Genomic DNA, 22,432 nt, shown 5'->3' on the forward strand with positions numbered 1-22,432 from the left:
CCTGAGCCAAGGCCAGGAGGTGGAAGCTGGGAGAAGGCGTCTAAAATGATGAGTGACTGTGTGCACCCAGAAGGGGGTGCCCTGGAGGGTGGGCAAGTCCTTGAGCGCAAAGTTCAGTGATTCATCCTTGAGCCTCAGAGGAGTAAGGCGCCATGCAAAGTTTAAAACACAGGTGGGACAGGGTCATATACATGTTTACTAAGCTCACACGAAGTCAGGGTCGAAGGGGCAGGAGTGGAGTGAGGAAGGAGGACCTGGTGCCTGGAGGGAACTGGGGACAGAGACTGGACAGCGTGTCTTGCTCACAGCCTATGAGGGGCAACTCCACCTCTTCGTTTTGACAACAGAGTCTCCATCATCTCTACAGGCCTGGCCCTCATCTCACCGCAACAAAACCTGCACCGAGGGCTTCAGCTTCTCCTTGATGGAGGTGTCGGCCGGAGGCAAGTCCTTGGCCTTCAGGACAACTGCATGTGCCTCCTGAAAGAGGTCCTTCCCCACCTCGGCCTCCACACGTTGGCGCCATGCAGCCAGCTTAGGTCGGCTTTTGAAGATTTGGCAGCCTGCGCTGACAGGCTATGGGGAGAGGGAGCCAAGTGGAGGGTTAGGCATGGTCAAGCACGAGGTAGCATGACCTCGTGGAGGGATTCCCCTGGGTGGATTTTCCCTCCTCTGCTACATGTGTAATAGGCTGGAGGTTCTCTCCCAGGAGACACTGGGAAACTTCTTAAGTCACTGCAGGATGGGGTCTGAAGCTCCATTTTATAGATGAGAACACTGAGGCTCAGAGAGGGAAGCGACTTGCTCAGGGCCCCACAGCCAGAAGGGGCAATGTGAGCTAGGACATGGGATCCCTCCCAGAACACCGCACTGCCCAGTGGACCACCCTACCCATAGCACTCACATGCATCAGCTCTGTGATGGCCACCAAATCAGCCACTGAAATGTGGGGTCCAGCAAGGAAGTCCTGGTCCTTTAGGAACTTGTCCTCAAGCAGCTGCAGGCACCTGTCCAGCTCGGCCAGAGTAGAGACCAATGTCTCAGCGGGCACCTGTTCACCCAGGAACACTGGGGACATCATCTGGTGGGTGGGCAGGCAGAGAGAGGGCTCAGGGTCTGCCCAAAGCCTAGCCTGGTTCCTGCTCTCACCAATCTATCACCAAGCCTTCAAATTTCTTCGCGCTCCGACCCACTCCTTCTACGCACTGCCATCACCAGCCCAGGCGTCATCTTCTACTCCAACACGGACAGCCTCTACTCTCCCTAGGTCCTCATGCAAGGCAGCCAATGGGGGAACTTCTGTAATCCCAGTCTGCCCCCATCACCCTCTGCATAAAGCCTTCCATGGCTCCCCACTACCCTCACCATGAGAGCCTCAACACAAGGCCCCTCCTCCGTGCAGCAGTCACCCTCTCGCCTCTCCCCACCCCCTCCTCTACCCCAGGTTTCTCAAATGGGATGATGCATGTGAATCCCTCTGGGATCTGGTTAAAGTGCATATTCCTGATCTGTATGCCTGGGTGGTGCCTGAGACTCTGCATTTCAAAGCTCTCAGGTGGTGCCGATGGCCCTAGTCCCTGGACCACACTTTGAGTGGCAAAGGTCTATAGTCACGCTACTTGACTTGTCTCCATTCTGCCTTCAAACACACCAGGCACCTGCCCCTGCCAGCTCAAAGGAGCTCCCCTTCCAGCCCAGAGAGGCTCAAGGAGGACACCTCTAAGGTTATAGGAACCTGCATTTTGCCCAAGGGCCCCTTCAGAACAGTAGAACTCTACCTGCAGCAGAGTATGAGCATGCCCACCTCATGCTCCCTCACACCCACAGGGCACCCACTGTGTGCCAGGCCCTTTGTAAGTACCCTAAGCTTAAGTACCTTTGTAAGTACCCTAAAAAATAATTCAGAGCACACATTTCAAGAACATCTGTACATTTGACAGGTAAAAATGGTAGGTGTGTGCTGTTTTAATGTGCATTGACTTGATTCTTAGGTTAAATGTATTTTCAGGGACACCTGGGTGGCTCAGCGGTTAAGCATCTGCCTTCCAGCTCAGGGTGATGCTGGAGTCCTGGGGATCGAGTCCTACATCGGGCTCCCCGCGTGGAGCCTGCCTTTCCCTCTGCCTGTGTCTCTGTTTCTCTGTGTGTGTCTCTCATGAATAAATAAATAAAATCTTTTTAAAAAAATGTATTTTCATCCACTTAATGACCATTTCTCTCTGTCCTTCAACGAAATCTCTGCTGGTTTCCTGTGCCCATGTTTCTCCTGTGCGTTTTTCTTTGATGGCTTTCTGAGAGCATCTTAAATATTAGGAATATTACTTCTTTCAAGGGCGCCTGGATGGCTCGGTTCAGCATCCAACTCTTGATTTTGGCTCAGGGCACGATCTCAGGGTAGTGAGATCGAGTCCAGTCAGTCGGGCTTCCCACTCAGCGGGGAGTCTACTTGAGATTCTCTCCCTCTGCCCCTTCCCCCCCACCCCCCTGCACCCCTCCCACCCCTGCTCATGGGTGCATGCATGTGCATGCACTTGCTCACTCTCTCTCAAATAAATAAATGAATCTTTTTTAAAAATTTTACTTCTTGGGACACCTGGGTGGCTCAGCAGTTGGGCATCTGCCTTTGGCTCAGGGTGTGATCCCGGGGCCATGGGATCGAGTCCTATGTCAGGGTCCCCGCAGGAGCCTGCTTTTCCCTCTGTCTGTGTCTCTGCCTCTCTCTCTGTGTCTCTCATGAGTAAATAAATCTTTTTATAAAAAAGGAATTTTTAAAACAGAAAACACGGTCCGTTGAGCCTCCTAGAAGGGTTCCCGTCCTGCCATAGCTCACCTTCTGCCACATGGCTCGGGTACAGCTACTCCTGAGGGTGGTGTGCTGCCATGCTAGGTACTCATCCACACGGGCGCGGGCCTGCAGGTCCTGGGGGTACCAGTGGTCGGGGACCTCATACTTGCGACTCAGATACAACAGGATGGCCACACTGGGGGACATGGAGGTGGGTGAGGAACATGTACTAGTCACTTTTCAGCCACTTCACAGGGGCTAGGCCCTGGGTGGGGGCTGCCCCCCACACTCACATTTCCCCAACTCCTATGGGTGGAGCGTTTCACTATCTCCATGGTGCAGAGTAGGAATGGGAGGCTCAGAGAGGTTAGGTGAGGTTAGGCCTAGGGTCACACAGCTCGACATTGACCCATCCTATCATCTGAACTAAGGACACCAAGGGAAAAACAAAGTGTGTTGGGATTTCAGAAGGAGGGTGATGGGGTACTCAGAGAAAGCTTCCAGGAGGAAGGGGGCCCCAACATGGCTCTTGAAGGACGAGAGCAACTCGGGTACCACTCCCCACCATATCCAATGCATGACCACAACAGAAGCAAGGCCAGTTGTCCCCTCACACTCACTGTAGCTGGGACAAGGCCTCCCAGATGAATGGGTCACTGCTTCCCACCCTGTCCCATCTCTTCTCTACCTGCCCAAAGCCTCCAGCCCCCTCCCCCAGGAAGCCCTCTCTGACCTCCTCCTCTCTCCTCCCCCTCCATCATGTCTGGCCAGAGAGCACCATACTTCTGTGGATGTTGGACTGTCCAAGGACCCAAGGTTCCAAAGCCAAGTGGAACTTGAATCTGGGTCTACCACAGAGGTACTATGTGGCCTCGGTAAAGGATACCACCATTCATCCACCAACCTGGAGGTGGCCTGGGCTCTTGTCTCTCCCTCTGACCTCTAACTCTTCAGCACATTCCTGGGCTTGACCTTCAAGGGCAGTCAGAACTGACCACCACGTCCCCCTGTATCAACACCTTGGTCTGGGGCCCCAGCACCTCTCCTGGATTAGTACTCCAGCCAGAGGGATCCTTTAAAACTCAGACCTCAGTTCTCCTCTTCTTAAACTCCTGCAAAGGCCCCATCTACCTACAGTAAAGCCAAAGTCTTCCTGGCCTTACATGCTACCCTTGCCCCTCTGCCTGGACCCCAAGCATTGCCCCACTTCAGAGCCTTCGGCTTTGTTGTGCCCTCTAGCCAGAACACTCTTCCCAAATACCTTGCACCTCTGTTCCCTGTAGGTCTCTGCTCAGATGCCTGCTCCTCAAAGGGCCCTTTACTCAACATCCTACTCAATATTGCACCCTCTCTCACTCTTACCTTGTTTATTTTCTCCATGGCACTCATCACCCCCTGATGTGCTACACCTTACAGAGATTAGCAGTCCCCTCTTCTAGAGTATGAGTTCCATGAGGCCAAGCGCTTAGAATGGTTCACTGCTTTGGCCTCAGGGCCTAGATGGTTCCTGGCCCTGGTGAGTGCTCAGCAAATAGCCGCTGAAGCTCTCTGGGTGTTCTCTTGACTCCCAGGACAACAGTACTTGCCCCCAAGATTTATAGAAGTGATAGCTCTTACGCACAGTACAGCTACTCCTCAATATTTAGCTCTCCACTCTTCTTCCATCTGGGGGCTAGGTTGGCAGAGAGAAGGCCTGGAAACAAGCTGGGCCCAGTGACCTCGTCCAAGTCCCTCCCCTCTCCTGGCCACAGTTTCCTCTTTTGTACAATGCCCAGGAACAGCGGGGGATACCATGACTTCAACGCCCCCCCCCCCAAAGCCCCAGGCTCCTCTGCCTGCTGGGGCTGGCACAGGTGCTCAGGGCACACAAACCATCCACAGTAGATACACAGACGGCTGACTGGCCTCACAAGGCCTGGTAGCAGCCTGGGGACCTGATACCTTTCAGCCAAGGTAAAGTCTCCATCCTTCAAAGCTGGCACCTTCTTCAGAGGATTCACCTGGGCAAAAGCATCGCTGTGGTGTTGGCCTGTGAGAGAGACCAGTGAGGCAGGTGAGGGGAATTCTGAGCCCCCTGAGGCCTCTGCCCAACTCCCACTCCAACATCCAGGAACCAGCTTTCTGAGGCCCCTATCCAGGTGGGCAACAGGAGAAAGATCACTCTGCTGGTCACCAGATCACAGAACTTGACCCCAACAGAGGTCCACCCTTCCTGCGTCCACACCCCTGGGAACCCAGGCCAAGCAGCATCTCAGCTTGCCCATGAAGGGAGGGACCCTCACCCCCAGCCAATTCCATCCATATGTCAGACACTCCACTCTCCTCCCTGGATTCTAGGCCTGCCCCTGCAATCCATCTTCCTATGCCAGCTGGGTGACCTGTCCACACCGCAGAGCTCCAGCCACACCTGCCCCTAGCCCTCAGGTCAACCCCACCCTCTCTGAGAGCTCCTGCCCACTTCATCACCCAGCCTCCAGCAGCTCAGCTCTTCTTTCTGTCCTGTGCCAAACCCTCAAGGCTCCTTCCCCAATGGAGGTTCATAGGTCTGACTCACTTCTACATTCCTTGAGCTGGGCCAGTGCTGGAGGGTACAATTATGGTTTGTGGAGTCAGAGGGCCTGTGTGGAACCAGGCTCCAGCCTGCCCATGCGCCCACCTAAGAGAATCACCCCTACCCATTCTCCCTCCAAAAAAGTGCCTCTGGGCAGCCTGGGTAGCTCAGTGGTTTAACGCCGCCTTCAGCTCAGGGCGTGATCCTGGAGACCCAGGATTGAGTCCCACATCGGGCTCCCTGCATGGAGCCTGCTTGTGCCTCTGCCTCTCTCTTTCTCTCTCTCTGTCTCTCTCTGTGGGTCTCTCATGAATAAATAAATAAAATCTTGGGAAAAAAAAAAAAAAGTGCCTCTGTGCCCAGCCCCCATCCAAGAAGAGCTGGACAGGTGGAGCAAGGAGGCAGCAGTCGGTGGCCCTGGCTGGGGGCACCAAAGACAGGAGGTGGGCGGGCTCAGCCAAGAAGAGGTCTCCCTTCTGGTCTGCCCAAGGGTGGGCCTGCTGTCCCATTACAGCTCTGCCCCTCCCTTGGATCCTGTGAATGTGGAGGGGAGGTTGGTAGCTGTAGCTGTAGAAATTAAGAGGAGACCAGATCCAGGCGGAACAACTCTCCTGCTGGCACCTGCAGAAATGCAAGAGCTGTGGGCTACTCCGACTCAGAAATGGAGAGGCGGTTTCCTTGCCTTCCCCAAGCCCGGGTGTGTAGGTATTGGGGGCACTCCGTTCGCCTCCCCACGCCCTACCCCCCACCCAAGCCCTCCACTGCTCTCTATCTGCTCTGCTCCCTCTTAACCTGTATCTTGAAAAATGTTTCGTATTCACTAGGCAAAGGTCCGGGCTCTTGGAAAGGACACAAGCCATGGCTGATGACAGTTTCCGAACTGGGGGGTGTCGCAGCACTCGGGGGTCCCCGCGCGCACGGGCGGCCCGGCCCACCTTTGAGCAGCTCCACGGGGCGCAGCTCGAAGGGGATGCCGTTCCTCTTGGCGAAGATGTAGACGGCGCGGCAGGGCTGGGACAGCAGGTCCAGGTAGAGCTCCAGGCCCATGGCGGGGCGGCGGGGCGTCCCGGGGGCCGCACCTCGGGGACAAGACCCGGAACCCGAACGGCCGGCAGGAACCGCCAGGCGCCGCGCCTACCGCGGGAGGCCGCGGGGGTGGGGGGGCAGGGCGGGGGCGGGGGCGGGGGCGGGGCCGACCCCGCCGCGCCCTCTCGCCCATTGGATGGCTCCCGAGCGTTTGGGACCGGTCAGCTGCGCGCCAGCTCTCCCTCCCTCGGCTGGAAGCCAGGGGGCAACTCTGGTGACCGGGAAGGCACTGGGAGCCTTGGCCCCAGACCCGAGGCTTCGCTGCCAGGTCACACCCCTCCTCCCGACCTCGAGGTCTACCTTTGTCACACGGCGCAGTGGGGGGCGGTAAGGGGAACGGGCCGCCAAGGACGCTTCCAGCACAGACCTTCAGGGAATTTAGGATCCAAGGGGCTCGCTGCCTTCAGGGGGCCCAAGCCACCTCCCCAGATTCAGGGAGGGGACTGAGAGAGGAGGGGCTTCTGAGTCCCCAGGAACACAAAATGAGGCAGAGGACCGAGGTGCAGTAGGCCCCTGAGCCCAGTGCCCAGGATGGAGGCTGGGGAGGTTTCCGGACCCCAGCTCCCTGCAGACGCCACGCCCACACTCCAGGAGAGAATGAGCTTCCCCTCCCTAATCCCTGGGGTCATATTCATTACACTCCAGCTAATCCCTCTAGCAAACGGCAGAAACCCATGGGGCTAGAGGTTTGGGGGCGGGGGCTGAAACTTCCCCACTTCCTTGCAGGGCCAGGTTTCTCCAACTGATTTGTCAGGTTCCTGAGGTCTATGGCTATGAACCCCCATTCCCTAAGAGAGGCTCTCTCTTTGCCCCCAAAGCCAAGATTCAGAGAAAAACCCTCAGCAAGATATTATTGGAAAATTTAAGAATAGTTTGGCCTTCCAGGTCATTCAAGCTGATTTAAGTAAGACCCACCCGCCCCGCCCCACCCCCACCCCAGGAGACTGCTTTCCTGGGCTGATGCTGGAGCCCTCTCCCTCTCCATGATGGGAGGGGCCATGTTCTCCATCCTTTTGTTGCCCTGACCTGCACAAATCACCTTTGGCAAGATTACTATAATATCCAATTCCCCTACTTCCTCTTTAGCCACCCACCAGTCCAACCAGCCCCCACACCACCCCCACCCCCCACCCACGCAGCCAGAATAATTTTTTTTAATTTTATTTATTCATGAGAGACATAGAGAAAGAGGCAGAGACACAGGCAGAGAGAGAGAAGCAGGCTCCATGCAGGGAGCTGGATGTGGGACTCAATGTCGGGACTCCAGGATCACACCCTGGGCTGAAGGCAGATGCTCAACTGCTGAGCCACCAAGGTGCCCCAGAATATTATTTTAAAATACAATCTGGTGGGGTGTCTGCCAGTCTCAGTCAGTAGAGCATGCAACCCTTAATCTCAGGGTTAAGTGTTCAAGCCCCACAGTGGGTGTGAAGCCTACTTAAAATATAAACAAATAAATAAATGCCAACTGAGCACACTATGCCTGTTTATGGTTTACAGATCACAGGCATGGGCTTTAAGACTCTGCATGACTGATTCCTGACCAGGAGAGATGCTGTTTGGATTTGCCCCTCCTGACCAATTCCACAGAAGAGGTGCAGGACCTGTGAGTTAAAGTACTTGGTGCCAAAGAGCCATGTCCTGGAAGGTTGGCCCAGCCAACTGATTGATCACTATGCCAATAGTCACCACATATGGGATGCCTGTTGATCCCATGCTGTCTGACAAATCACTTTCTCCGAGAACTAAAAGAGTAGAGGGGATTTGTTAATTTTACTCTCAACCATCATGGGGAAGCTGACCCATAGGGCCTTGGAATGGGGGTTGTCCTTCAGATAGAGACCAAGGCAGGGGCCAAGACAGGTCAAATAAATCACACATCCAAGGTAGAAGCGCAGGCTCAGGCTAAGCCCAAGTTTATTTCCAAACTGAAATCAAAATGCAGTGATTAAAGGGGATAAGATTTGGCTGTTCCATTCTCATTGTGGCTTATAGGCAGCTGTGCAAGATGGTGTGGGTGTAGGGACCTGACCTGGGGAGCACAGGTGCAGTGGGACTCAGGCAAATCACTCCTGCCCGCTGAGCCTGACTCCCATGGGACATTGGAAATGAAGGTGCTTTGTGAGCTGTCAAGGGCAGAGCAGGGACAAGCCTTCCCAGCTCACTGGATCATGGCCAGCACCCTAGGCATCAGCTTCTGCTTAATGATCGGGTCTGCAGGTGGAGAGTCCTTGGCCTTCAGGATGACCTCATGGGCCTCCTGGAAGAGATCCTCCCCCACTGCTGCCTCCACACGCTGGCGCCATGCAGCCAGCTTGGGTCGGCCTTCAAAGATTTGGCAGCCAGCACCCACAGGCTGTACAGAGAAAGAGAACAGGATGGGGGTGGATGGGTAAAGTCAAGGATGGCAGCCTCTGCCTGTTGGGGGGGGGGGGGTGGTAGGGCCCAGAGCTCCAGGAAGTTTCCATATGTCATGGCCAGGTGGGGGCAGTGGGGGCAGCGTGAGCAGGGGTTCAACAACCCCCTGGACTCCCCCCTCCCTAGCAGGCCCACCCTATCCATAGCACTCACATGCATCAGCTCAGTGATGGCTATCAGATCAGCCAGGGAGATGTGGGGCCCAGTGAGAAAGGCCTTGTTCTGGAGGAACTTGTCCTCAAGCAACTGCAGGGTTGCATCCAACTCAGCCAGTGTGGCTGCCAGCATCTCAGGAGACACTGGCTCACCCAGGAAAACAGGGAACATCACCTGGCAGGTGGGAAGGCAAAGAAGAGGGTTAGGGACCAACCAGTCTCGGGGTCAGGAAAGCAAGTGTGCCTCCCCTGCCCCAGTCTGAGCTGCTTTCTGGTTACATGCACCTTTCTTCCAAGGCTGGGCTAGGCCTGCAGGGAAATTCCCAAAGGACCACCTTTCACAGAAATATTCCTGCCTCTGTGATCTCTGATGGCTGAGCCTCAGGGACATCTAACACAAGGACTCAGACCCCTTCGAGAATGACTCAGAGCTGACCTAAACAATGAGTTTTATACTTTGGAAGTAGGCAGCTAGCCTAAGGACAGTCTATGTTATAACCTCTTCCCCCTGAATATAAAGTCAGTACCTCTTAAATATATAAGTAATTAGGAGGGTGAGCTTTTCAGGTTTCCACTCTGCCACTTACAAAGTATGCGACCTAAAACAAAATACTCAAACCCTCTGAGCCTGAATTTCCTCATCTATAATATAGGAATAATAGTACATGACTCCTCTTGTAAATGGAAAAGTGGGGCCCAGAGAGGGACAGTCAGTTGCTTGAGATGGCACAGCCAAGAAAAGACTAAGTCAAGAATAGAACAGACATTTTCTGACAATGAACAACTATCAGACACTAAGGAGGAGGGCCAGGAAAGAGTGGTATCTAAGATTCTGGGAGGAAGGTGTTTTAGGGGGAAGCCATCAACAGCCTCATGGTTGCTAGAGCTGTCTGGAACATGCAGTGGATGGGGAGCAAGGGAAGAAGGCTTCATGCTTTGTTTGGTAAAATTGCTTAGGGAAGCCTGGGATTTAGGTTAACAGGACTAGGATTATACATGAGCCCTGGCTTTGGGTTTCAATTTCCTCCCCCATACAAGATAGAGTCAACAGTCTCCCACTGATGCCCTGGAGGCCATACCTGAGCTAATGACATTCCTTTGGCTACAGAGTTTTTAAAAATGTGGGTCAGGGGGTGCCTGGGTGGCTCAGTTGGTTAAGTGTTCAACTGTTGATTTCAGCTCAGGTCACTATTTCAGCATCATGGGATTGAGCCCGGTGTCAGGCTCCACATTGGGCGTGGAGTCTGCTTAAAATTCTCTCTCTCTCTCTCTCTCTCTCTCTCTCTCTCTCAGGCCACCTGGGTGGCTCAGTGGTTGAGAGTCTGCCTTTGGCTCAGGGCGTGATCCTAGGATCTGGGATGGAGTCCCACATCAGGCTCCCTGATGGAGCCTGCTTCTCCCTCTGCCTATGTCTCTGTCTCTCTGTGTTTCTCATGAATAAATAAATAAATCATAAAAAAAAAGATTCTCTACTTTCGCAAAAAAATAAAAATAAAAATAAAAATATGGATCAGTTGCTGACATTTAAAACTGCAGGCATTTCATGTAAGAGTCCAGACTTTCTCTTTTTCATGTAATGGGTGCTGGCCACAGGGTTTCCCTGCTCAGTATCTAAGGCTGATGTCCAGAAGGAGCCCCTCCTTTAGGAGGGGCACAATGGGCTCTCAATCTGCAGAACCCCACCTAGCCCTCCTCCCTCATTTCTTTTCTTTTTTTTTTTTTTTAAGATTTATTTATTTATTTATTCAGAGAGAGCGAGAGAGAGGCAGAGACACAGAGACACAGGCAGAGGGAGAAGCAGGCTCCGTGCAGGAAGCCCGACGTGGGACTCGATCCCGAGTCTCCAGGATCACAGCCTGGGTTGCAGGCGGCGCTAAGCCGCTGAGCCACGGGGGCTGCCCTCCTCCCTCATTTCTTATCGGCCTCACCCCTGAAAGAGATTGTCTACATTTCCCTTCTGTTCTGATTTGGTTGATCCAAAATTCTTAGGGTTTTATTTTTTATATTTTTTACAGATTTTATTTAGTCATTCATGAGAGACAGAGAGAGGCAGAGACACAGGCAAAGGGAGAAGCAGGCTCCCTGCAGGGAGCCCACTGTGGGACTCAATCCCAGGACCGAGTGGGATTTAGCCCCGTGTCAGGCTCCACATTGGGCATCGGATCGAGGGCATGACCTGAACTCAAGCCAAAGGCAGATGCTCAACCATTGAGCCCTCCAGGCATCCCGCTAGTGATTATTCTATTGGTTACATGTTACTATAATTGTTTTTATTTTTTATTTATTTTATTTTTAAGATTTTATTTATTTATTCATGAGAGACACAGAGAGGCAGAGACATAGGGAGAAGCAGGCTCCCGAGCCTGATGCAGAACTCGGTCCCAGGACTCTGAGATCACGACCTGAAAAGGCAGACACTCAACCACTGAGCCACCCAGGTGCCCTAATTGTTTTATTTTTAATTATGGTAAGAAACATGTAACATAAAATTTCCCATCCTAACCATTTTTAAGTGTACAGTTCCACAGCATTAAGTACATTCACACTGTTGTATAACCATCACCGCTGAGATAGCATAGAGAAAGCAAGAGGGACTTAGCTCCTGTAAAAGTCGCAGGTGTAAGACAAAGGTTAAAAGCGTCCACAAGCTTAGAGACGAACATCTCCTTCTGGGAAAGAAAATGAATCAATGAGAGATAACAGCCATGGGGGAGTAATGGTTGTCTGAGCAAAATCAGAACTAACAATTTAAAGCCTACTTGCACAAGTATCTCTGTTTTCCAGGAGCCCTAAAAGAATGTTGACCATGAAGAAAAACATCCTGTGATTGTCTTGTGTCCACTAAAAACTGAAGCCTGCACGATAATGACCATGGGATCGAAGGACACTTGCCCATTCCCAGCCCCTCACCCTTTGGAAAAGTGCCTTTATAACTCTCGCAGCCTACGGAGAGGGTAGTGATATTCCTCTTTCTTGTCAGCCCCCTTTTATACAAGCTATCTCTAATAAACTCCACATATTTTCTTTCTCTCAAGTTCAATGTTCATTTCTACGACATCGAGACTCAAGAACCTAGACTCAGGCATCAGGTAACACTGCCATCCATCTTCAGAACTCATTCATCGTCCCACACTGAAAGTCCGTCCCCATTAAACAACAACACCCCACTCCCCCTCCTCGTGAACCCCTGGCAGCCATCCTTCTACTTTTTTTGTCTTTTTTTTTTTAACATTTTATTTATTTATTTGACAGAGAGAGGGAGCACAAGTAGGCAGAGCGGCAGGCAGAGGAAGAGGGAAAAGCATACTCCCCAGGACCCTGAGATCATGATCTGAGCTGAAGACAGATGCTTAACTGACTGAGCCACCCAGGCACCCCAACTTTTTTGTCTTTATGAACAGAACTACTCTAGGGATCTCATGTAACTGGAATCATACAGAGGTGCCTGGCTGGCTCTGAGGGAAAGTGTGTGACTCTTGATCTCAGGGTAATGAGTTGGAGACTCACATGGGTGTAGAGATTACTAAGAAAAATAAATAAACTTAAAAAAGAAAAAACTATTTAAAAAATTTTTTTTAAGATTTATTTATTTAGGGGTGCCTGGGTAGCTCAGTCAGTTAGTGGCTGCCTTCTGCTCAGGTCATGATCCCTGAGCCTGAGCAGGGAGCCCACTTCTCCTTGTCCCCTACTTGTGCTCTCTCTCTCGCTCTCTCTCTCTCTTGCTCTTTCTCTCAAATAAATAAATAACATCTTTTAAAAAAAAATCTTACATCTTTGAGAGAGAGAGAGCAAGAGAGAGAGAGAGAGCATGCACATGAGCTGGGGAGGAGCAGAGGAAGAGAGACTCCCAAGCAGACACTGCACAGAGCGTGGAACCTGATGTGGGGCTCAATCTCACAACCCTGAGATCACCACCTGAGCCAAAACCGAGAATCAGGTGCTTAACCAACTGTATCACCCAGCCACCCCAAAAAGTGATTTAAAAATCTTTTAAAAAATAAAATACATGGGAAGCCTGGGTGGCTCAGCGGTTGAGTGTCTGCCTTCGGCTTGGGGCGTGATCCTGGAGTCCCCGGATCAGGTCTCGCATCAGGCTCCCTGCATGGAGCCTGCTTCTCCCTCTGTCTGTGTCTCTGCCTCTCTCTCTGTGTCTCTCATGAATGCATAAATAAAATCTTTAAAAAATAAAATAAATAAAATAAAATAAAATAAAATAAATAAAATAAAATACGTGGCAGCCTGGGTGGCTCAGTGGTTTGGCGCTGCTTTCAGCCCAGGGTGTGATCCTGGAGACCCGGGATCGAGTCCCACGTCAGGCTCCCTGCGTGGAGCCTGGTTCTCCTTCTGCCTGTGTCTCTGCCTCTTTCTGTGTCTCTCATGAATAAATGAATAAAATCTTAAAAAAAAAAAAAAAAGAATTTAGAAGAGGGCGCCTGGGTGGCTCAGTATCTGCCTTTGGCTCAGGTCATGATCCCGGAGTCATGGGATGGAGTCCCAAATTGGGCTCCCCGCAGGGAGCCTGCTTCTCCCTCTGCCTGTGTCTCTGCCTCTCTCTCTCTGCATCTCTCATGAATAAATAAATAAAAATATTTTTTAAATAATAATTAAGGGCAGCCCCGGTGGCCCAGCGGTTTAGCGCCACCTTCAGCCCAGGGTTGTGATTCTGGAGACCCAGGATCGAGTCCCATGTTGGGATTCCTGCATGGAGCCTGTTTCTCCCTCTGCCTGTCTGTCTGTCTCTCTCTGTCATGAATAAATAAATGAAATCTTTAAAAAAAATAATAATAATCAAATTAAAAATAAAAAGAATCGGGGGATCCCTGGGTGGCTCAGCTGTTTGTTGCCTGCCTTTGGCCCAGGGCACGATCCTGGAGTTCCGGGATGGAGTCCTGCGTCGGGCTCCCGGCATGGAGCCTGCTTCTCCCTCCTCCTGTGTCTCTGTCTCTGTCTCTCTCTCTCTCTCTCTCTCTCTGTGTCTATCATGGATAAAAATAAATAAATAAATACTTCAATCACTTACAAAAAAAATTTTTTTAATAAAAAAATAAAAAGAATTTAGAAGAAAAGATGGACCAAATGGGTAGATGAACCAAATCTGTTTAGATGGTGAATTTCAGCAAAGAAGTGGAAACTTTAAAAAAGAACCAAATGGAGAAATAAAAAATAAAAAAAAAAGAATAATAATAAAAAGAACCAAATGGAATATCTAGAACTGAAAAATACACATCTCAAATAAAGACTGTATTAGGTGGGTTTAATAGCAGCGTGGGCACAACAGAAGAAAGAATTAGCAGAGTCAAACCAAGTCAATAGAGACTATCCAAATGGAAAAGAAGAGTGCAATGATGCTTTAGCCACTTTGGGGTGACGCCCTCACTCACTTCCCCCCCGCCAGCCCCCTCCTCAGGGCCTCACCTTATGCCACAGGGCCCGGAGGCAGTTTCTCCGCAGGGCTGTGTGCTGCCATGCCAGGTACTCATCCACACGGGCACAGGCCTGTAGATCCTGGGGGTACCAGTGGTCGGGGACTTTATACTTGCGGTTCAGGTAGAGCAGGATGGCCACGCTGCAGGGGAGGGATGACATGATGGGTGGAGGAAGGACACTGTGCTGGGGGCTTAATCAGAGTCCCTTTAGTTTTCCTGACAATGTGCAAAAGTATTTGCCTCATTTTCCAGATAAGAAAGCCAGGCTTAGGGCAGCGCGGGTGGCTCAGCAGTTTAGGGGAGACTTCAGCCCAAGGCGTGATCCTGGAGACCTGGGATCAAGTCCCACGTCGGGCTCCCTGCATGGAGCCTGCTTCTCCCTCTGCCTGTGTCTCTGCCTCTTTCTCTATATGTGTCTCTCATGAATAAGTAAATAAAATCTTGAAAGAAAGAAAGAAAGAAAGAAGGAAAGAAAGAAAGAAAGAAAGAAAGAAAGAAAGAAAGAAAGAAAGCAAGCCAGGCTTAGAACAGTTAAGGGACTTGCCCAGGGCACAGAGCCTTTGGTGGCAGGACCGAGAGTCTTTCTGAGGCTAATACCCAAGCTCATCCTACCATCGGGCAAAAGCCCACAGCAGAGCATCCTGCCAAGTGTTCAGAGACAGTCTCTGATTAGCGGGCCACAGGACTTCCTGGAGGAGACACCATCAAAGCTGAGCCTTAAAGCTCGGTTCTTTCCAATCTGCATCCATCCTCATCCTCTGGCATCCAGACTGGCCTCAGATGGCCTGATTGCTCAAAAAATCTTTCCTGTTATCCCTCTGCTCTCCCTAAAGCACCCTGTAGGAAACACTGAGGGTGCTGCAGGATCATGGAACAGCAGATCAGACCAGGTCCCTGAAGCTCTCCTCCTGCTCTAGGCTATGAGGGCTACCATGGTGTTGGGACAGGGATGGAGCTGGAAGGGCCTTGAGGATGCATGAATTTGGGGCCATAGGAAGGCTTTCAGGAACTTGGGGTACCCCCAGGGTTACATACCCCAGCCAAAAGGCAGAAAACCTCTATTCCCTATCATGAATCCTGTACCCATGCCCCGGCTTACCAACTCACTTGTTGGTACAAGGTACCCTGGAGCTTTTTTCCTCCCAGCTAACTGATCAAACCACCTCTGGGGAGGGCTGCAAGTCCCTGGGAGTCACAGACCTCCTGACAGTGAGAAAAGACACAGGGAAATGCAGAAATTGAACAATGCCCCTGACAGGTACTATGTGTGCTCAAAACTGAGTAATACAAGGAGCCAGGACAATAGAGAGCAGCAGAAAGGAAAAAATGGCACTGGCATCATACCAGGAATTCCCTTGGGGATGCATCCACCTCACAATGCCAGAGATAAGTTCTAAAGCTTCAAGTTCTCCTTGTTATGGGAGCAGTGATTAGGTGACAAAAGGGGCAGAGTTGGGAAAAATTCTCCGGACTTGGAGCCACTGGGTGTCCCAGATGCCCATGGGCCATCTCGAGCCAGAGCACTGCCCCTGCCTCGCCCTGCACCCCTACCCTGGGGTACTCTCACCCACAGTCATAGGACTGGTGCAGAGGTAAAATAGATACTTATTTTTTCCCAAGCATCTCTGTGAACTGGATCAAGGGATAGTCAGGGACTGGGTTCTAGTCCTGACTCTGTGGGATGTTGGGCTAAGGGCTCTTCACCTCTGAGGATTTTCTTTTTTTGTCTCTAAAATTGTGGGTTAGGGGGCACCTGGCCGGCTCAGTCAGTTAAGCAACCAAATTTGGTTTCAGCTCAGGTCACAATCTCAGGGTCCTGGGCTAGAACCCTGAATCGGGCTCTGCGCTCAGCTGGGAGTTTGCTTGTGGACTCTCTCTCCCTCTGCCCCTCACTCCACTCACCTGCTCTCTTTCTCTCTCATAAATAAATAAATAAATCTTGAAAAAAAAAACAAATAAACAGAGGGTTAGGACAAGATGGTTCCAGCAAGTTCTGGTAGCAGCCCAAGGGCCCCAGTTACCTCTCTGTCAAGGTGAAGTCCCCGTCCCTCAAAGCAGGCACCTTCTTAAGGGGGTTGACCTGGGCAAAGGCATCACTGAGGTGCTGACCTGCAGAGTGGTGGGAAAGGGAAGGAACACTGAGGCTGCATGGCCTGTGCCCACGCCCAACTATGCCTAGGTCCCAGTTTCATGGCTCTTCTCCTGTCCCCAGCTGCTCTCCTGTGTGGCAGAGGCTGTGAGGGCCACTTTGGGAGGAGCAGGAGACTACTCTGCCTAATGTTGCAGGACAGGCCTCGACAGCCCATGCCCTGTCCCATTGGGCACAAGCTCCACCCACAGCCCAGTGTGCAGGATATGATGCTTCAGCCGGGCCTTCACACGCACCCACCCACCACCTCTGCACCATACCCAGCCTCATAAGTTCATATTCAGGGGGCCCCACGCTGCCAGAGCAGGGTGGCTAGTCCCCAAATGGAGCCCTGATTTCTTACAGTGCCCCTTTCTCTGCGGACTCTAGGGTAAGTTCCCCAAACACAGAGAAGTGGCTTTTTCCTGCTATCTATTTATTTGCAAAAACAACTTCTGGAATGCCTGGGTGGCTCAGTGGTTCATATTTAGCGTCTGCCTTTGGCTCAGGGCTTGATCCCAGGGTCCAGGAATTGAGTCCCACATTGGGCTACCTGTGAGGAGCCTGCTTCTCCCTCTGCCTGTGTCTCTGCCTCTCTCTCTCTCTCTCTGTGTGTGTGTGTGTGTGTCTCTCGTAAATAAATAAATAAAATTTAAAAAATAAAACAAAACCCAACTTCTATCAGTTCCTCTGTGTCCCCTTCTTCACCCTCCCCTGGCCACTGGGGACACAGGGCTGGCCCTGCCTTTAGGTTCTGCTGGAGCTGGAACAGTCACGTTTTTTGTCCCACAGCCTCCCAAAAGGTGCAAGCCTCGTGTCCCCTGGGACCCCGGCCTCTGCTTGAGTTTGTGTGGGTGGCTCCTACTCCTGCAGATGCAGTCAGAGAGAAGTTTCTGATGAGGACTTAAGCTCATTACTATCCTGCTCAACAGCTTTCATCGGCTCCCCGTTACCCCCAGGATCATGTGGAAACTCCTCGAAGCCATACACGATTGCCTTAACACCCTAGCTTCAAACACACCCACTATCCTCCCTTTTCCCTCTCTTCAGATTGTGCCTTCACCAGGCACACCTGCCCTCCTCTCCTAGTGAAACACCGCTTTCTGCATCCTTTATCTGATAGCCTGGCTGGGATGTTCCTTTGTCCCCATGCTCTCTCACCTGCACTCTGCAGAGATAACCCTTGGGCAGGACAAGTGGAAACTGCCCCCAGGAGAAGATGAGTCCGCAGGCAGACAGGCCAGTACACAGCCACAAAGGCAGGCAAGGGCCTCAACGTGGTGGGGAAGTGATAGTGGGGGGAAGTGATGGTGGGGGGAAGGCTCAGCCAAGTGGAGTTACTTGCCCACCGGGCAGTACCTGGGCTCTGCTTCCCTCTTACCTCCCAACTGCCAGCTGTGTCCTCAGAGCCTTGGGAGCCTGCCAGGGAAACAAGCCCTCCAGCTCAGAGTGCAGGGCTCACCAAGCTCCAGCAGTTCCCCCTCAAGCCCCCGGCCTACCCCCCCCCCCCCCAGGGGCCTCTCCCAGCAGGAACAAGAAGGCAGAGCACAAGGTAAAGCAGAGAAGGCAAAGCAGAAGAATGAGGGCCACAGAGAGGGTCCCCGGTGGTGCAGACTGGACCGATGCGCACAGTGTAGCGCTGGAGAAGTCTCGACCCTGGTGACTGCAGCTGCCAATTCGGCCGTGGAGGCCACAAGGAGGGACTGGGCTCTGCCCCAGCCTATACACGGCCCCCTTACCCACGCCTCCTGCCTCCATCTCTTTTCTGGAGGTCCTCCTTCCCTAAGTCCAGGTGCTCCCTGTTTCTGTAGACGAGGTCTTTTTCCTGAAGCTCCCACCCCTTTCCTCGGCCTCCTCCGAGCCGCACCGTCCACCCTGCTGGACCGAGCAGCGTTGGGTGGGGGGGACCCCCCGACGCTCGGATCTCCCCGACGACTCACCTTTTTCAGCACGGGCCCCAAGAAGGCGCTGGCGCCCAGCGTCCCCTCGGGCAGTATTTGGCCTCCCCGATCCCTCGGGTCCCAAACCCAGGCCGAGCCCACCTTTGCGCAGCTCCACGGGGCGCAGCTCGAAGGGGATGCCGTTCCTCTTGGCGAAGATGTAGACGGCGCGGCAGGGCTGGGACAGCAGGTCCAGGTAGAGCTCCAGGCCCATGGCGGGGCGGGGGCGGGGGCGGGGGCGGCCGCGGGGACCCCGGGGACTCCAGCGACTCCGGCCGCTGCGAGCCCGGGTCGTGGGCCACGCCCCGCTGGCCTCCGCTCCCCATTGGGTGGCTGCGGGGGGCGGCCGGAGCGCAGGGCCCAGCGGCGGGGTGACGCCCTCCCGGCTCCCGCTAAGGCACAGTCCCTTGTCACTGGCTTATTTCACTTACCACGGTGTCTTCAAGGTCATCCACGCCGTCGCTGTCACTGTCGGATTTTCCTATCATCTCCATTTTAGGGATGTCTCGAAATTGAGGCAGGGAGTGACTATGCGCCGGGAAGTCTGGCCCCGGAGTCCGCGTTCTTAGCCGCGCTCTCCAGAGGTCGTGATGCCAGCAAGTGGCACAGCCTCCGGACTTCTGTTTAGCATTATGGGCCAACTCACTCCGCTCAGATTGCTCTGCTTGTAATGTGGCAGCCTTCCTCTTCCTGCTCCTGCCAGGACCATGCCTCAGATTCCCTGAATTTGTTTTTTTTCCCTGCTCTGGGCCTCAGTTTCTCCATCTTTAGAATGACAGGGAAAGATCCAGCAATCCCCCTTCTGGGCATATGTTCGAAGAAAATGGAAACGGGATAGGAAAGAGATATTTGCACCTTCACGTTCATTGGTGCATTATTCACAATGGCCAAGACATGGAAACAACTAAGTGCCAGCAAGGGATGAACGAATAAAGAACATGTGGTGTTGGGCAGCCCGGGTGGCTCAGCGGTTGAGCGGCTGCCTTTGGCCTGGCTTGATCCTGGAGACCTGGGATAGAGTCCCACATTGGGCTCCTTGCATGGAGCCTGCTTCTCCCTCTGCCTGTGTCTCTGCCTTTGTGTGTGTGTCTCTCATGAATAAATAAATAAAATCTTAAAAAAAAAAAAAAAGAACATGTGGTGTATATACCCAATGGAATACTATTCGGCCATGAGAAAGAAGGAAATCCTGTCATTTGTGACAACCTAAGTGGACCCTGTGGGCATAATGCTGAGTAAGGTAAGTCCAGCAGAAAGACATGGTGTAATCACACTATTTGTGAAATCTATTTATTTTTTTTTTATTTATTTATGATAGTCACAGAGAGAGAGAGAGAGAGGCAGAGACACAGGCAGAGGGAGAAGCAGGCTCCATGCACCGGGAGCCCGATGTGGGACTCGATCCCGGGTCTCCAGGATCGCGCCCTGGGCCAAAGGCAGGCACTAAACCGCTGCACCACCCAGGGATCCCTATTTGTGAAATCTAAAAAAAGCCAGACTCCTAGAAACAAAGTAGAATGGTGACTACCAGGGGCTGGGAGGTGGGGAAACTGGAAGGATGTGTAAGGGTACAAACTTGCAACTAGAAGATGGATAAGTTGTGAAGATCTATCACAACATAAGGATTATTAGTCAACAACATTAATTGTCAACAATATAGTCAATGACTGTAAGAGGATTTCAAAGTTTCTAAGAGACTAGATCTTGGTTATTCTCCCTACAAAAAAGAAATGATAATTCGGTGATGTAATAGAGGTGTTAGCTCTTATTATAATCTACAAATGTATCAGATCAGCCCGTTGTACACTTTAAACTTCCACATTGTTATGTCAATTATATCTCAATAGTAAATAGATAGGTAGATAGTTATATAATATGATGGAGAGGCTAGAGCCTTACAGGGCCCTCTTGCAAGTCACCACCCCTGGACTCATCTGCTGAGCCTCTCAGGCCTGTTCCTCACTACCCAGAAATCCCCCAGAGCATGCCTATGCCACCTGGTCAAATGGTGTCTATGTCATTTCCTAACACAAGTACAACTGAAAATGCATCTGCAGGAACAACATTTTCTACGCAGTAAGGAAGATTTTTACAAAGAAAGTAAATATTGGTAATAATGATTTTTGACTGAAAAAAATTTAAGGTTCAGTCTCAATCTTAGAGTCTCAAAACCTAATTTGGTCCATATTCCAGGATTAATCTTTTTCTTAGGATCTGACTCATATAACCCAACTCACGAGAGACTGATGGATTTATTATTTTATAGAAAAAGAGATAAAGGCCATTTAGACAGAACATTCCCAACCAATGCTCAGACCATTCTCAAAGTGCAGGCTCCCAGAGAGCCTGGAGGGGCAGAGTAAGAAAGCAAAAGCCAGACCACCAGCAAGGCACCTGTCACTCCAGGACAATGACCCACAATACCAAAATGGTTACTACATGAAGTGGTGGATATGTTACTTGACTTGATTGTGGTATTCATTCCACGAAGTAAATGTATATCAAAACCTCACACTGTACACTTAAAATAGGCGCAATCTTTATTTGTCAATTATTTCTCAATAAAGCTAGGAAAATAAACAAAGAAACCCAGGAGTGGGGTAGGATTGCACTGTCACCACCCTATCAGATCATTTGGGTTTCCCACATAGCTCCTGAGGAGGGTACTCGGTCTGGTCTGTCCCTCTGGTGACAGTGAACATCCTTTTATGTTCCTGATGCGGGAAGAGGGGCAGCTTTCAGTCTTTTACCACAAAGTATGATGTTAGCTATAAGTTTTCCATAGATGCCCTTTATCCTATTGCCTTTTTTTTTTGTTTTTAAGATTTTATTTATTTATTCATGAGAGACACAGACAGAGAGGGGCAGAGACACAGGCAGAGGCAGAAGCAGGCTCCATGCAGGGAGCCCTATGGGGGACTCTATCCCGAAACTCCAGGATCACACCCTGAGCCACCCAGGCATCCCAGTATCCTATTGCCCTTTATCTTATTCTTTGTTTGTTGAGTAATGTTATCCTGAAAGGATGTTGGATTTCATCAAATGATTTTTTTTTATTACATCTATTAAGATAGTCATGGGTTTTGTTTTGTTTTTTTATTCTATTAGTATGGTATGTTATACTGGTTGATTTTCCTATGTTGAACCACCCTTGCACTCCTGGTCATTGTATGTTATCCGTTTATTTTTTTAAAGATTTTATTTATTCATGAGAGACACACAGAGAGAAGCAGAGACACAGGCAGAGGGAGAAGTAGGCTCCCTGCGGCGAGCCCAATGTGGGACTTGATCCTGGGGCCCCGGAATCACGCCCTGAGCCGAAGGCAGACACTCAACTGCTGAGCCACCAAGGCATCCCCACTCTAGTCTTTATTATTCCTTTCTACTGCTGGTTTCAGGTTTAGTTTGTTCTTCTTTTTCTAGTTCCTTAAGGTATAATGTTAGGTTATTGATTTGAGATCGTTTTTCATGTACGTTAACAGTTATAAATTTCCCTTAGCACTGCTTCTGCTCTATCTCGTAAATTTTGTTATGTTGTGTTTTTGTTTTCATATGTTAGAGGTATTCTCTAACTTCTCTATGGCTGTTTAACAATGTATTGTTTAATTTCCAGGTATTTGTGAACTTTCTCGTTTTTCTTCAGTTATTTTCTAATTTCACTCCATTGTGTTCCAAGAACATACATGATATGACTTCGATCTGTTTAAATTCAATGAGATTTATTTTGTGACCTGACTGTGGAGGCCGAGAAAATTAAGGCCATTCCACCTCAAGTTTAGCATTAGCACAAGTACAGCCATCTTAGGCCCCTGTGAATAAGAGCTGAACTTTACAGGAAAAACTGCAGAATGTCCTTGACAAGGAATCCCATATCACAAAGACAACAGAGCTCAGAATGCCCTCGGCAGGAAATCCCATATCAGATCTTAAGAAACTCCCCCAC

At 51.1% G+C, this 22,432-nt stretch overlaps 2 protein-coding genes and 1 long non-coding RNA gene across 7 annotated transcripts; 1 reads left to right on the top strand and 2 right to left on the bottom strand.

Annotated features, from left to right (window-relative positions):
• Window positions 1-178: 178 nt before the first annotated feature.
• Window positions 179-6,489, bottom strand: LOC112907522 (glutathione S-transferase theta-3-like). 2 transcript variants are annotated; one of them, XM_025982743.2, is made up of 5 exons: window positions 6,272-6,489; window positions 4,727-4,814; window positions 2,831-2,981; window positions 905-1,081; window positions 179-576 (listed from the first exon to the last, which is right to left on the bottom strand). In XM_025982743.2, exons 1-5 carry the CDS (start codon window positions 6,381-6,383, stop codon window positions 382-384), a joined length of 723 nt encoding a protein of 240 aa, XP_025838528.1. In that variant the 5' UTR covers window positions 6,384-6,489; the 3' UTR covers window positions 179-381. The 2 variants fall into 2 exon arrangements, with proteins under 2 accessions (XP_025838528.1, XP_072579451.1); XM_072723350.1 differs by lacking the exon at window positions 6,272-6,489 and adding an exon at window positions 5,068-5,098.
• Window positions 6,490-7,856: 1,367 nt separating this feature from the next.
• On the top strand, window positions 7,857-12,022 carry LOC140594162 (uncharacterized). Its single transcript, XR_011994708.1, has 2 exons — window positions 7,857-8,028; window positions 11,780-12,022. It is a non-coding gene; the product is annotated as an uncharacterized lncRNA (long non-coding RNA).
• LOC112907532 (glutathione S-transferase theta-1) lies at window positions 8,310-18,791 on the bottom strand. 4 transcript variants are annotated; one of them, XM_025982751.2, is made up of 5 exons: window positions 18,592-18,791; window positions 16,443-16,530; window positions 14,411-14,561; window positions 8,994-9,170; window positions 8,310-8,778 (listed from the first exon to the last, which is right to left on the bottom strand). In XM_025982751.2, exons 1-5 carry the CDS (start codon window positions 18,701-18,703, stop codon window positions 8,584-8,586), a joined length of 723 nt encoding a protein of 240 aa, XP_025838536.2. In that variant the 5' UTR covers window positions 18,704-18,791; the 3' UTR covers window positions 8,310-8,583. The 4 variants fall into 4 exon arrangements, with proteins under 4 accessions (XP_025838536.2, XP_072579453.1, XP_025838537.2 ...); XM_072723352.1 differs by having other exon boundaries at window positions 18,490-18,779; XM_025982752.2 differs by lacking the exon at window positions 16,443-16,530 and having other exon boundaries at window positions 18,592-18,777.
• Window positions 18,792-22,432: the final 3,641 nt, after the last annotated feature.

Source organism: Vulpes vulpes, chromosome 10 (assembly GCF_048418805.1).
Source record: "Vulpes vulpes isolate BD-2025 chromosome 10, VulVul3, whole genome shotgun sequence".
Lineage (NCBI taxonomy): Eukaryota > Metazoa > Chordata > Mammalia > Carnivora > Canidae > Vulpes > Vulpes vulpes.

Coding starts and splice junctions, on each gene's coding strand:
- LOC112907532 (XM_072723352.1), bottom strand. CDS start 18,703: ATGGGCCTGGAGCTCTACCTGGACCTGCTGTCCCAGCCCTGCCGCGCC. Junction 16,531..18,489: donor TGGGGCCCGTGCTGAAAAAG/GTGAGTCGTCGG, acceptor ACCACTCTGCAG/GTCAGCACCTCAGTGATGCC. Junction 14,562..16,442: donor GACTTCACCTTGACAGAGAG/GTAACTGGGGCC, acceptor CCTCCCCTGCAG/CGTGGCCATCCTGCTCTACC.
- LOC112907522 (XM_025982743.2), bottom strand. CDS start 6,383: ATGGGCCTGGAGCTCTACCTGGACCTGCTGTCCCAGCCCTGCCGCGCC. Junction 4,815..6,271: donor CCCCGTGGAGCTGCTCAAAG/GTGGGCCGGGCC, acceptor TCTCTCTCACAG/GCCAACACCACAGCGATGCT. Junction 2,982..4,726: donor GACTTTACCTTGGCTGAAAG/GTATCAGGTCCC, acceptor CATGTCCCCCAG/TGTGGCCATCCTGTTGTATC.